This window comes from Triturus cristatus, chromosome 3_1, assembly GCF_964204655.1.
Source record: "Triturus cristatus chromosome 3_1, aTriCri1.1, whole genome shotgun sequence".
Classification (NCBI taxonomy): Eukaryota; Metazoa; Chordata; class Amphibia; order Caudata; family Salamandridae; genus Triturus; species Triturus cristatus.
Window position 1 is genome coordinate 728,554,817 of NC_140583.1, and position 15,230 is coordinate 728,570,046.

Here is a 15,230-nt window from a genome sequence, read left to right on the forward strand (position 1 = left end):
GCAAACTTTGCATTCGACCAAAAAACACGACCCAAAAATATAATTTAAAATCTGGGAGCATGAACCCGCCTTGTATATACAATAGCTTAGTAAAACGTAAGGCTCTCCTAGCACGCCGATAGCTCCAAATAAAGCTACCTATAGCACTATCTAGAGGCTTAAAGAATGCCAAGGGAACCCTAAATGGGATAGTACGAAATAAATACAAAAACTGCGGCAGAATATTCATTTTAACAATATTACACCTCCCCCACAATGCTGAGGGTGAGCCGGTGCCAACTACGCAGATTAGCAACCACCCTCTTTAACAGTGGTTCATAATTGAGCATAATCACCTCATCTACTTGACTACAAATACAGACCCCTAAATATGTGGCTGTTCGTGTTATCCCAAAAGCGGCCGGGCCGCAGTTGATTGATAATTCAATATTGTCTGTGTTTTATTTAGATTTAATTTGTAGCCTCAAAATGACCCAAAACGCTGGGCTTCTAATGTAATCTCAACTATAGCGTCCTCAGGTCTACTAGAAAAAACTGCAATATCGTGTACGTACGCAGTTAGTTTGAGCTCTAAGCCATTGAGAGATACTGGAGGGATCCTTGCATTACCCAGCAAATGCTGTACAAAAGGCTCAATATAAAGAGAAATCAGCAACGGGGATAAAGGACACCCTTGTCGCGTGCCCCTTTGAACTACAAAAGAAGATGAAGAGAGACCGTTGACCTTGACAGAAGCTGTTGGATTGCTGTACAGTTTCTGAATTGCCGAGATAAACCTCCGACCAAGACAAAGTATTGTCATAGTTAACCATAAGCATCCCCAAACCAACATCCCAGCATGCTGATTTAGCTGGCCGGAAACATCAAAGACAGTAATAGTTATATTAATGTGGGCGACTGTATCTCTGCCTGGAACAAAGCCATGCTGATGCTCTGAAACTAAGACATGAATAACCAGGGCCAGACGAGACACAAGGATTTTTGAAAAGATTTTAGCATCGTCATTAATCAATGATATTGGCCAGTATGAACTCAGCTCCTCGGCCGCTTTCCCCTTTTGTAAAAACACTATAATATTAGTAATGTTCCAGGAGGGCGGAACAACCCCCCCCCTCGCTGCATAATCTCATTACATAGCACCAGAAAAACCAGCAAAAGCCTGTTTTTAAAAATCTTATAAAATGGAATTGTGCCACCTCCAAGCTTTACCAGTAGGCAGAGCGTTAATTGCTCTCTCAATTTCACCCAGGTCAACATCTCTTTGCAGAGGTTGAGAGAGAAAACAAGTCAAAACGGGCATAGCACTCTCCTCAATATACCCTGTGGCAGTATGTTAAAACAGATTGAATTGTCGTAAAAGTCAGCATAAAATAACTTAAATTGTTCAACTATATCTTCGGATCTAGTATAGGCTAGCCCATCTGCCCCTTTAATACGTTTAATGATTGATCTAACCCTCATATCGTCAATCTGATTAGCCAACAGACGCCCAACCCTTTCCCCATACTCATATTTTTTTGTTTTGAACTTATGATAGCTATTCGCTACTTTATCCCTTAGCCATCTTTTAAGTTTAGCTCAGACATCTATAACCTACTGATAGATCTGCTGTTCTCCGGGGTCTTTTATAACAATAGCTCTAGCATGCTTTTGTTCTTGTTCCATCAAAGATACCCCCGTCTAGTCTTTTTTATAATAAATTGCAGTGTAGCCCCTCTAGCCTTCATACAATACCAAACCATTGACGCCATACTTCAATTGTTCTCAATAAATTCCACTAATGTTCCTTGCATAAATTCCACACATTCTGGAATGTTGAGGAGATATCTAGGGAAAGAAAATTCCCTCCCTGGCCCTTTAACCCCTGGCTGAAGCCGCAAGGTCTACATCACCGGATTATGATCAGAGGTGATCTTAGGACATATCTCAATTAGTGCCCTCTCTAAAGCCCTATTATTAACAAAAATCATACCTATTCTAAAGTATGTTTTATGGGGATGTGAAAAAAACATATAACCCAGTACCATAGGGTTTAATCTTCGCCAGGCATCCTCTAGTTGGTGTATGTGGAGAAGTTCAAATATAGCATCCCTAGTCCTACCCATTCTGGACCGAGTTAGAGTATTGGTAGTATTTATCTTTCTATCTATAATACAATTAAAACCTCCCATGACGATCAGCTCGCCATCCCATTCCAATAATTCTGAGTACAGATATAAGAACATATCTGGGCAGTCCGTATTAGGGCCATACACTGAACAAACCGTAACGTTATGCCCATAGATCAATACCTGGGCGATTGCCCATCTCCCTTTAGAATTGGCCAATGTACGAAGCATGGTGGCCTGACAATTTTTAGATTTTAAAATAGCCACCCCCCGAATAGAGATTGATTGCCAAGTGCTAACAATCACATCATATCATATCCAAGCTATTTTAAATATGTTCTATCTTTAAAAGCCAAATGGGTTTCGGAGAGTCCTAGTATATGGGGTTTAAACACCCGACGTTCCTCCGTTATAAGATGACGCTTCCCAGCATTATTGAGACATGATACATTCCAACACATAAGCTTTAAGTACAACATTTAACCATATTTAAAGAGGCCATTCCACTTGTTCCCCCTTGTTACATATCTCTTTCCCTTGTGCTCGACCAGAGCTGCCTTAACCAAACTGTGGCTATTTAAACCCCTCCTTCCCTGCCCCCCTCCCCGACTGTCATTCTGTAAGATAGACCAAAGACAACCAGCTCCTTGTTACATTCCCCACCCACCCAGCTCGCCCCCCGTGTCTATGGAAAGGAATCGCCCCCTTCTCTACTGTCCCACCCTGACAGCATTTTAGGAAGACACTCCCTCCGCACACCCCCACTACCACCCACGAGCCCCGAGCCACCACCTAACCCCACCCGCTGCGACCCTAGTACGTGTATTATAACCAACTTTGAAAAAAAACTGTAAGAATATTATAAAGCATATTCTATAAACATTCACAAGTTGTTCCTCATTATTAGCCCGGAATAAAGAGAAAAAAAAAGAAGAAAAAAAAGAACTAATGCCATCAAATATTCGGTCCCTTCTTGACAGCAGACTGCCAATCTGAAAGGGATTGTTGAGAATCATGTTCATTAAAAAAAAAGTGTGTTCGACTGTCCTTCATAACCTTTAGGCGAACACAGGTTCTTGAACGGATCCATCAGTTGACGCAGCTTCCCCTTTTGTCCATTGTTTGTTTGCACTAATCAGAACGCACAAATATAGACATTGTGTCAATTTTCACAGGTGCTGATGGGCGAGCCTCCAAATATATCGCATGTCGAAACAAAAAATTGCCAAAAAACACCAGAATTGGCCATCCAAAATTAGACCGGCCTTGATTAGCCTGTGTTAAGACCAGAGGTAACCTATGCACACGCTGGACCTGAGAATCCATGTCCCAATCTCCTAGGTCAGGAAAGGCTTTCTGAAAAAGGCTGACAATAAATGCCCGAGGATCTGTGCCTCCCTCCCTTCCGGGATACCAAAGTCCCTTAGATTCTGACGATGATGCCTGTTCTCGAGGTCTTCCAACTTTGCTTGCATAAGCCCAATTTGAGAGTTTTGCGATTTTGCAAGATTCACTGAATATGTGTTGGCCTCCTCTACCGCTGCTACCCGCTCCTGCAAATCCGTGACCTCAGAGGAGAGCTGAGTAACCTTAGATGTAACATCCAGCAATGCTTGCTTTATCTCTTTACTGTCTACTTTGATAATACTCTTGAGCCTCCGTTCTCTGAATTAATAATGCCTGCATTATTCTAGACAGTGATGGCTCCTCACATCCTGCTGATTGATGACCTTTAGAGGGAGCTTGCCTCACCGATGATGTAAAACACGGGGCCAATGGTCGAGACAACAAAAAACTTGAAGGCACATTTTCCGCAGTTTGTACTGCTGTTACTATTGATGTTTTTATTGACGTTGCTGAAGGGCCTACAGGTCCGTTTTTCAGGGTGCCAGACAGCCCCCCTTGATCGTCGACGCCGTTGTGAATGATTGCTACAACCTCAGAGGGTGCTACTTGTATCGCTTGCTCATTACTGAAGCGGGCTCCTACTGCCGGTGCCACTGCCGCCAAGCTGCCAGAATTAGAAAGCCTTGAGACAATTTCCTTGACTTCGCCGTTTGCAGAAACCCATTTACGTAAAGGACTTGCTGCCGAGCCAACCTTTGCTGTGTTTACAGCTACCTCCTTAAGACGCCCCAGGGTGTTGGCAACTTGAAGCTTTGCTCCGCCGCCGTAGCCCTTGGCTCCCTTGCCAGCCTTCGCGGCCATGAAGCCTTTTGCTTTGCCTCCTTTCACCCCCTCAGAGGGGGTAACCTTAGAATTACAAGAAGCCCCTGCATCATTACTGTGACTTCTCAGAGTATAACTCAATGCATCCTGCTGCTTCACAAATTCCGTCGAAGGGCTAGACTGCCCATTTTCAAAGTCTCGAGCAGAGCTGGGAACACCACGTCTATAGCCAGATCATCTGTAACCAGGTCAGCATTTGTCATTTCTGCAAGCCCAACACCCAGAGAACTACACGGCAAACATTCAAGCTGATCTGCTATACCATTGCTGGCACTGTTCCTGTTCTCTTTCCCTTCTACTTCATCGGACATTTCCTCAGAGGTCTGATTTGTCTGGCTTTTTGTAACTATAAGATCTTCCACTATCAAACTGCTCGTGTCAGAGGTAGCCACTGAGTTTATTAAAGGGTTTAATATCAGACTACTCAAATCCACAGTAGTAACTGATGTTATTGCTGAAGTAGAGGTCAAGCAGACTTTAGGGTCACTGTGCATCTCCTTATTAAAAGATGTGGCAGTTTTCACTCCTCATTTTTCCACAATGTTATCGGCCATAGGTTCTGTAGCTGACCCAACTTTTTTATCTATTCCATGGCAGGCTAAAAGCAAAGTGGGTCTTTTTACCAAAGCATCCCCATCTCCAAAACCCTCCTGAACAGCTGAATTTAGCAGTTCGGCCATAGCAAAACCTGAACTGGAGGTTTCTGTGCTACAGGACTGGTGCAGTTCAGTACCTTTCGCAGAAACAACAGTTTCAGTATAGGTTTTCCCAGCCGTGAACCAGTGCTTTTATGGATAACTTTTCTTAAAATACAAATGTTTCTCTTTTTGTTAGAAAAGTCATTTGTTTTGGAATGTATATGATGGATATTTTAAAACAAAACAATTTTCAATCTAAAGAAGTCACCAGTCAAATAAGATAACAAGAAAAAACTCTTTTACAAGCCTTTTATGAAGGAAACGAAAGCGAAAATGCTGGGGCAATGTTGCCAGATAGGCTAGAAAATGGATACTGCATCTTGAACGTCATCCCTGCTCTCTGAGTGGCAGTAGCTTCAGTTCATTTTAAACTAGACACAGTATACTGGCGTGGGAGCCATCAGATTCCTTATTCTTTCCACTAGGGCAGAGAGAGGGTTGCTAATGATGTCAATGGACATTTCCCTGATGGCGAAGTAGAATTACCCGTAAATACGATTCTTTCTCTAATAGGGCATCTCCATTGATAAAACAAGCATTTTATTTAACAACAAATCCGTCCACAATAAGAGCAGCGAAGAAAAAGAAAAAAAAATGATTTTAACCAAAGAGCTTTCTAAGACAACTCTTACCACTTGTGCACCAGCTCTAGCATCTGTCTAAGTCAGTAATTTCTTTTTAATATATGAATAGATTTTACCGTTGTTTTATCATTTAATGCAACATGTATGTTCCTTAACTCTGCTTTAAAAACAGTTTGTGAAAGAGGTGTTTTTTGTCACCTAATTTGACTGGTGACTTATTTATACTTGGCTTCTTTCTTTTAAAGAAATAAAATCGAATTTGGCCATCACAGTCTTTATATAGCCTGCAAAATATGTTTTTTTAAATAAGGAACTTGGCTTTTCTAACGAAAAGAGAAAAATGTTAACCTCTTGAAAACTGCTCTGGGATTACGTGCACACTTGTGACTATTCAATGCTTACATATATCGAAGGAGATTCCCTGAAAAAGAAACAATACACTTGCATGAACAATTTAACAAATTGAACATGAGGAATCAGGTGAATGGCAGAGGCGCTCTCTTACGATTTGTTTGAAATAATATTGAATTTTAGTACCATGTTCTAAATCAAGACAACTCCTGCTGCAAGCTTAGTAACAAAAGAAGCTAAGAAATAAACTGCTGTGTTTATTAAATGGTATGGGATTGAAGACTTTGGTTAATCAATGCACAAAATTCCTATCACAGTAGTGACAATACTGTATGTAAACCAACAATTAAGTAATCCCCTTCCCCCAATAAAAATGTCATAAGTGCTTCCTGCGTATACTAAATCCCTGCATAGTTTCATTCCACATTAAACCCATGAAAGGAAATTTATACTCACAATTTAATGATGACATAACTGTAGACAGAGTAGTTGGCATGTGGGGGTATATATTGGGACATGAAAAAAATACCCAACAATTTGAGTATCTAAATAACATGATATGAAAGGTAACTGACCCCATGGACCACATGATCAACAACATCATTGTCTGACCATGTGGGGGCAGAAGAGTGAAAAGAAGACAAACGTAATTGATTTTTCAGAGTAGGTCACATAGGGAATTGTCATTGGATATAATATAACTGAACTTTAAGTCCTTTGACATAGAGAAGTCTCCATCGGTTTCACAACCTTTGGATAGGAACTAGGGCAGTGAACCCCTTTGGGAGCCACCCAAGTGAAAGGCGGAAAAGAGTGCTGATAAATGGAGTTCACTCCGAGGAAAAAAGGGTAACAAGTGGACATAAAATAGGAGAGTGAAAGCAGTACTCCACAAAAATTAATCGTCATAGTTAGCAAGACTTGAAGATCTTCTATTTCTACACATGGACTATTCTGCACTTTTTATAGGGTTAAACAGATTCATTCATGACACAGACCAGGGCCAACTCTTTTCCATCTACAGTCTCTAAATCCCAAAGTGATTCTCTATTGGTGGTAGAATGCTTTGTAATGTACATTGCTGAATACATGACCGGCTGCATAGAGCTAGAAAATATCACCCAATTGAATGGAAAAGCAGTTTCTGATTTGATAACATTGACTACAAAGTCCAGGACATTAGAATGGTTTTCATTTTTTTGTTTTTATTTGAATTGGTTTGTATAGTGCAGACTATATCCCTAGGGATGTCACAAAATTTGCATACTACAGAAAAGCACTGACAAAGGGAGACTACTTCTCCCAAAAAACTGACTGTTGGTATGGGGTATTGTCAATCATTTGAACACAAAACAAAATTCCTTGAAGTGAATATTAAACTAATTTGTGTAACGATGGACAAACTAAAGATGTGATTAACTTTTTTAGATGACTGTTTGATAGCTAGACTGAATCTCCGGAATGAGCATTCAGTGTTGAGCTGCAGAGAAAAAGATCTAGGTTTGTAAAAACACTTTACGATTATGCATATATGGGGGTGCTAAACATTTCATACCCGTACAAGATTAGAACGAGTAACCATTTGAACACGTTTAATTAGAAAAGAGTACAAATAACAAGAGGAAGATAAAAGAGTAATGTTAGGATAGAAAGTTTAATGATACAAAGGTAAATGGTAGACAGACATTCCAACAGTAAGGACGGGATAACTGATAGGTGGAGTATCACTAGAGGTGAAATAGAGATTAGAAGAGGGGGGGATGAGTAATGAGGGAATGACAGTGCTGAGCAGAGTTTGTAAGGAGAGAGGGTTATGTTTATGAGCAGGAAGAAGAGAGATTTGTAAATAAATTTCAGAGTGAACGAGGAATCAACATCTTTGGGATCCATTGTGGAAGAGGAATTAATTGGGGTTGGCTGAAATCTTTCAGTCTAAAAACAGACATATTCTATACAAGTAACTGGTTAGACGAACTTCTGAAACTCTCCTACTGGGACACCAAGCTTATATTGTAGACCCAGGCCCTCAAATGGTAAAAGGCCATTGTGGCCAGCTTAAATCAGAAATGGAAGTTGACTGTTAAGTGCAAATCGTCCAGGATGGACTTGTTTCTTTGGAGCGGCAGACTGGTCTCACCATCTCAACAGAAGTGTTCCGCCTAGTTACTGCTTACTAATAAGAAAGAGTGGATGATATGTATACATAGCCTTAAAAAACGTCCAATGTAGCAAAACAATGGTATGCACCAATAATTAGAGGCCATGTGATCTCAAGAATGGGTGCAGATATCAAATGTCCAGACAGAATAATTAAGCATTTGGTTAACGTGGCTGCTGAAGCAATGATGCTCTAACTGTGGTCACAGACAACACAGAGGTTGAGAATCTGGTTCATGTGAATATTAATTATTGGCAGCTCATTATACCATTATTCTCAGACAGCTCAATGATCACTAATGGTGTCTCTCTAGGACTGGGCTTTACCCAATTAGTCTCCATCCTGGCTTCCACGTCTGAAAGTCAAAGGTAATTTCTGGAGGGCTTTCAAGTGGTGTTCAGATATGTATGTCACAAGTGTATAGGTGCACTGCTGACCACGCCTCTGGGTGTAAAGGCCAGGTCCACAAACAATTTATACACAACATAAACATGGAACAGCTCTGTTAAGAGAACAATCTCTCAACTGTAAAACTTCTCAGAAGAGAACATTCTCTAAAAATAGCTTCAAGCTGTACCAGACATCCCCTACCATATTCTTAAGCAAAATGAGGTTGAAGATGAGCTAGGACCGATAGTTGGCCAGGACATCACCTATGGTCTTAAAGAGAGGGTTGACAAGTGCCTCTTTCATGGATGTTGGAAACTCTCTCACCCCAAAAGATCTGTTTATGTACTTCAAACACACATTCAGTGGACCAAAATTGTCCCAGAGGATGAAAGAGGGATATGGGTTCATGTCATGGGTGCTCAAATGTATATAGGCCATCAGATTGAGGAGTGCTGGGGTCATATATTCGACTGATGTCTTCATTATTCACTGCTCACTGTGAGGCTGACCACAGATACCAGTTGAGAACGAAAGTGTGTTCTGTAGTCCAGAGGCTGAAAGTGTGTGAAAGTACACTAACATGTCTATGGACTGATCACCATCTCACAGACCATCAGGGCACATGTTTAAATTCTAAAATGGCCGCCTTTTTCTTTTTGCCTGCAATGTTCAACAAAGCTGCATCTTCAAGTCTGCTTATTTAAACTCCTATTATTCAAGCAGTGAAAAACAATTCAGTGTGCTATTGCACTAAATAATTAGTGATTATTAGTAATATAGAAAATATGGGATTTTCCTGTGCATAATATAGGCCTTTAATAAAGATCTACAAATGCGATAACATTTTGTTTTTATATCACAAAAAAGTGAAAATCCACCACCGTGGGTGCTAGAGAGAGAGGTAACATTTTCGCAGTCTGACAACACAAGAAAATTAGATTGTTTCCAGCACCACAACAATGATGAAGCACCAACAAAATCTGTGGAAATTTCAAGTGAGGTAAAATAATACTGCAGGAAGCAGCACGACACCCATGGTTTGTCCATCAACAACTACAGCTCTATTGCCCTACTGAGGAAATGTGAGCATCCGATGTTGGCCAAGCTACCACAGACAGAGGCAGTGCCTTCCTTTAGAACCAATAACTTAAATGGCAACATGAGCCCAGGCCTGGAGCATCAACATCATAACTATGAGATAACAGACCTGTCAGTGCTTATATGTATTTAGGAGTGTGGATTAGGACTTGTAAGTGGTGCCAAAAGGAGAGCTCTTAACACTAAATGCTTTTATAGATCTCACTGGACAACAGTGATCATCATGTCTGCTTGGGAATGGAAAAGTCTTGGAAGAAAAAAACCATGGGGGTGAGAGTATCCAAGCCGTTTATCTTTATAATACACTGTTCTTAAATATTTTGCTACCCGAGCCATTTTTTGTACGACACAATATGAAATGAAGACTGCAATAAGGCAACAACATCCCAAAACAATGTGGGTAAGTTACTATTTGTATTTTTTAGATTTTTGTGATATATGCTAACATTGATCAATTGTGTGCATGTAAACAGAGCAGTAAACATACTCACCAGCAGCACTAATTTAAAATAGTTACACATCTAGTAGTTCTGGATGTGCCCACTCTGCCCATGCCTTAATACATGCCTTCCTACGGCTCACCTGTTGTTATAACCTATGCGCTCGATCTGCTGATAGGACAGGCCCAGGTTCATGCCGATGGTTCTCCAGTCCACTCCAATGCGCCTGGCGATGCCCAGAAGGTTAGTTTCCGTAAGGTAGCCCGTCTCTGCATTGCCCAGGTTGAGAGGCGGGAGGGACTGACCATTCTTTGGAAAGTATTGTTCATCCAAACGTGATTTCAGTTTCTGCAGGTGGGGGGAAAAATGAGACCAAGGTGACAGCTTACACGCCATTTAGATCAAAGGGTCAGTGTAAGAAATATGGTTATTGCTTGGAGGTGAGGGGGTGAAAGCTCTACTTAACCAACAACCACAATCCTTGTAAGGATAAGTAACAAAGTCACTAAATTAACCTGTGTCTATCCCTCTGGTAGCTTGGCACAAAGAAGTCAGGCTTAACTCAGTAATAAAGTGAAAACACAACACAAGAAAAATCCCAAACCAATTAGAAATATATAGGTACGTTTTAATAAATAAAATGATACCAGAACGACAAAAATCGAATCAGCAGAACCGGAGATATACATTTTTAAAAAGGTTTTAAGTAGATAAAGTGCCTAAAGCACAACGTGCTACTCATCTGGTCATGCTAGACTGGAGAAAAGTCACAGACCAACCGCAATGGAGCAAAGCCATATACAGGGGCCTTGTAATCCCGGTGAAAAAGTTACCTTCTCAAAATCAAGTGCAAAAAGTTCTGTTCGCGGTGGAGTAGGCCATGAGGAGCAGGGAGAGCATTGTGGTTTGTCTCGGCTGAAACGCAAAGAAATGACAGGGGGCACAGGCTGTCTTCGCTGTAGCATGAAGAGCCAGTCAAGTATCGCAGGCTGGAGCTTCACATTGCCAATCACTGCTGGCTTTCTTTACTGTATTGCGATGTACAGATGTTGCATTGCCAGGCATCGCTGGCAGTCACTGTAGCGCGAAGAGTCGGATTCAACAGAGCTTCGTATTGGCGGTTGTCACAGGCAGAACAGTGTCGGAGCAAATGGGAACGTTTTCTGTTACAAAGAGCCCAAAACTTCAGGATTTCACCTTTTCTTGTTGAAGAGTGCAGTCTGATGCAAGCCAAGGGTTCATGACCTGGGGTGAGCAACTCTTGGGGATTAGGGACTAACTCTAGCAGAGGCCAGCAGGGCTGAGGCAGGTCAAGGCAGCTCCCATGAAGCAGATCAGCTGGGTAATTGCAGGGAGGCCTCTGGAACTTGTGCCTTTGTAGCTCAGACATGAGATATGCAACCGACTCTTGGAGTCACTCAGGTAGCCTGGGAGGAAAGGAGAAGGCTCAGTCTTCCTTCTAAGAGAGCAGGACATGCCTCAAGTAGAAGAGCAGCCCTCTGGGGTCAAGGCAGTCTTATGGAGATCAAGACATGTCTCAAGCAGCAGGGCAGTATTCAGTGGCAACAGGGTAGGCCTCTAGAGAACAAGGCAGGCCTTAAACAGCTGGGCACTTCTCTGGGAAACAATGTAGGCCTCAAACAGCATGGCAGTCCTCTGGGAACAAAGCAGCCCTTCTTCTGGAGTTCACAGGTCCAGGATTGTACTGAAGAGATATTCTGAGGATCCATTATTTTTTACCTGGCGCCAGCCCTTGAAGTGGGGAGATTCCCTATGTTACCCCCACATCTAGTTCTGGAAAGTTCTCCCCTTGCCCTGTCAAGGGTCCAATAAATCTGGGATGAAAAAAGGCTGGTGTCAGGGTGAGCTGGTGACAAGCCCTCTGAAGTGTAAGAGGGGCAAGGCACAGTTCTGCCCACAGCCATCCTGGCAGGATGGCCCAACCTGCCAACACCTACTCCCCCTATGTCTCACTGTCTGGGAGGAACACAAGTCAAACAGCAGAGCTATTCACAGACACTGGCAGCAGGTAGCACATATGTAGGGCAAGAGAATGCCAACTTTCTAAAAGTGGCATCTTTCAGAATTGTGACTTAAAATCAACTTTTACCATTAAAGGAGATTTGAAATTAAAATCCATTTGAGTCCAAACATAATCATCCCTATCGGATCCCAATCACAAGTTAGCACTTATTAAATGTAATAAGGTATCACAATGTTATCCAGTGGGAGAAATAGGCCCTAAAGTAGCAAAAAATGAATGTAGGAGTTTTTCACAGCCCGGACATGTAAAAGTTAAACCAACATGTCCTACTTTTTTTAAAATTCAATGGCCATGTCCTATATGCCTTAGAACCTACCTTAGGGGTGACATTCGTATAAAAAAGGAAGGTTAGGCCAGGCAAAAGGTTTATTTGCACACATCAAAAAGGTAGAATGCACACCGATTTGTTGCTTCTCAAATTATAATGCTCAAAGGCTGAAATATTACTGCGTACTTGCGCGTGAAATAAGGTTTATTTTGCCAGGTCGTATTGGCAGTTAAAACTACACTACAGACTGCAATGGCAGGCCTGAGACATGTTATAAAGTGTTACTTTAGTGGGTGGCACACTAAGTGCTGTAGGTCTACTAGCAGCATTTAATTTACAGGCCATCGCTACACGTACTATCACTTTACTAGGAACTTATCAGTAAATTAAATGTGCCAATCAGGTGTAGGCCAATTTTATTCTGTTTTAGGGAGTGAGCACATGCACTTTAGCACTAGTCAGCAGTCCAGAGAGTCCTGATGCCAACAAAAATAAATTCAGTACACAAGAGGAGTGAAAGCAAAAGGTTTTTGGAAAAGACCACACCAAGGATATCAGATCTCAGAGTCAGAATACCTTTTGAGTTCCGAAGTTAGGGCTTAACACCAACCAATATTTTGTGACGTTATTCATTGTGCTATGTTGCCTTTCTGATTTCCATTTTAGTTGCTTACTCCCAGCTGGGGCTAGAATGGCATCCTTAATTATTCTAGATTTGTGCATACATCTGCACTGGTCTGGTTTTGCCAAGCATCATTGTTCTTGTGCTGTAACTGCAGTAATGAGTTTTGAGTGTGCGGTCACTGTCTTTCACTTTCACCACAGAAAAACTCCAGAAGCTGCATTTACAGCAGCAACAGCCTTACGTGCTACCCGTCATGCTCTAATCGGAAGACATAATAACTCAACCACAAAATAGTTTCAATCAAGTAACAGTTAAGATAGGTCCATTATTCAGTCACTGGAACAGGTTAAATTAATTTGCAGAGTACAAAATAGAAACCAGCTCCATTAACTAATGTTATTTTTTATATCAGTTGGATACAAAGTTCCACACAGGCTAGAATAGATTTTACATTTTCTTCCATTGGATGATTTATCCTGTCTGTTGAAGCAGATGGTATAGCACCATAAACAATAACTAGTTGAGAGCTCTGCCTGGCACAGCTCCAAAAGGCTGTAGGAAAGGCTTGGTTGAGATACTGGAAAATGATTTCACCATTACTGCCCCGATTTGGCATTATGATGGCTGAAAAAAATACCTTTCTATCATGGTCTCTGAGGTCATCTGAGCCTTCCCAATTATGTGGAAAGGTCTTCACCAGGCTTGTCTTTGCACTTTGCAAGCTACGCCCTGCCATTCTAACATGATCCCACGCCGTCAAGAAGACCTGCAGTTTGCTCAGCCATCCACCTTCTAAATTCTCTTAGTCAGAAGTAAAAAGGTCAATCTTTGGCTTTTTTTTAAAAAAAAGAGCTTGAAGCAAAACCCATTGGTGGGCTCATTGTATTGGAAGAAGAGTCACCATGTTTAACTTTGTGGGCACTGAGTAACACTTTCTTGCAGTCGTGCACCATTTGCATGGCCCAGATACAGAATTATAACTTTTTCACTTTCTGTATTCTGAGATGCATGTCTTACCATTCAAAATCTACTCAGAAAATGTTTAAATTACCTTGTAAGGTCATGGTGCTGCTCAATATTTTGAACTTTGTAAAAGCATACACAGAAACCGAACATTACTGAATGGGTGTCTGGGTAGACACATAGAAAATACGCTCCATACAGAACTCACTTTAAAAGGGAATTTAATTAATGTCATTAAACATATTAGCACATTTTTTGTGTTCTGTGCAGAGGCTGAGTTCCTATTGGTCTCAAAAGGTAAAACATGCATTGGCAAAAACACTATGGCTTTTAAGTGTTAACTTAGGACTACATTTATGCATATGGAGTAGTTTCTTTTCTGTAACTCCAGTTCTGTAGTAGGGGTATCTCTGTTATAGTCATAATCTAGATTCACTAGATTATGACTATACACAGAGATCCCCTACTACAGAACTGTGTTTCCTTGCATTACCATTTTAAAGCCAACCCTATTGGCTTGGACACTGCTCTTTCTGTTTTAAGCAGCTGGACTTTATGCATGCATGTGGGTCATCATATCTGTGGGTAAACAGGTTTGTGTGACTCACAAAAAGATTATTGACTAAAGTATTGAAAAAACCTACTGTTGTGAAACACAAGGATGTGATGATTCAGTATACTCTTTAGAACTAAAATAGTACCTTATGCATTTTAATGAAAGCACTCTGTAGGAGGTGGAATGATAAACCAAACTGCCAAATGCATGATGTGAGGCAAACATACTTCTCTGGGCAGAGTAAAAGCCCTCATTAAGTATATTTTAAAGAATTGGTAACAATAGATCTAGCAGACAGCTGTGCTGAGAAGACAGACCTAATGACCGTCCTCACTCCTAACAAGGACACTCTCCAAAGGGAAAGCTAATGCCTGAGCTAAAGCATGGAACATGCATATAAGGAATGAAAGGCTGGCTGTATCTTGAGAGTGATGGCACTGAAGGAGATGAGAGGTAGGAAAGCTCATAAGCTTCAGTTGGACATACAATGTTTGGAGAGTTCTTGGCAATTCTTAAAGGAGCAGCTCCCAGTCTACTATGCCCTGAAGAAGGTATAAATGAAACAGTTAAATTATTCTTTAGCCAGTATGCTAATAGTGATGTTAACCTACAAGGTCTAAAAGAGATCTTGGATTCTGTCACTTGCAGAAGTTAGGAGCAGTAGAAACAGAGGCAAATATGTTAAGGTTAATGTTGCAAGGGCCCATTCCTCCTCTGA

At 41.2% G+C, this 15,230-nt stretch overlaps 1 protein-coding gene across 4 annotated transcripts in view; it reads right to left on the reverse strand.

Annotated features, from left to right (window-relative positions):
* Positions 1-15,230, reverse strand: part of PIDD1 (p53-induced death domain protein 1) — a 332,716-nt gene that overhangs the window by 14,283 nt on the left and 303,203 nt on the right. For all 4 annotated transcript variants that reach the window (XM_085644874.1, XM_085644875.1, XM_085644876.1 and 1 more), the window contains one exon: positions 10,199-10,404. In XM_085644874.1, the coding sequence (XP_085501000.1) occupies positions 10,199-10,404 (206 nt within the window). The remainder of the gene's footprint in view (positions 1-10,198; positions 10,405-15,230) is intronic.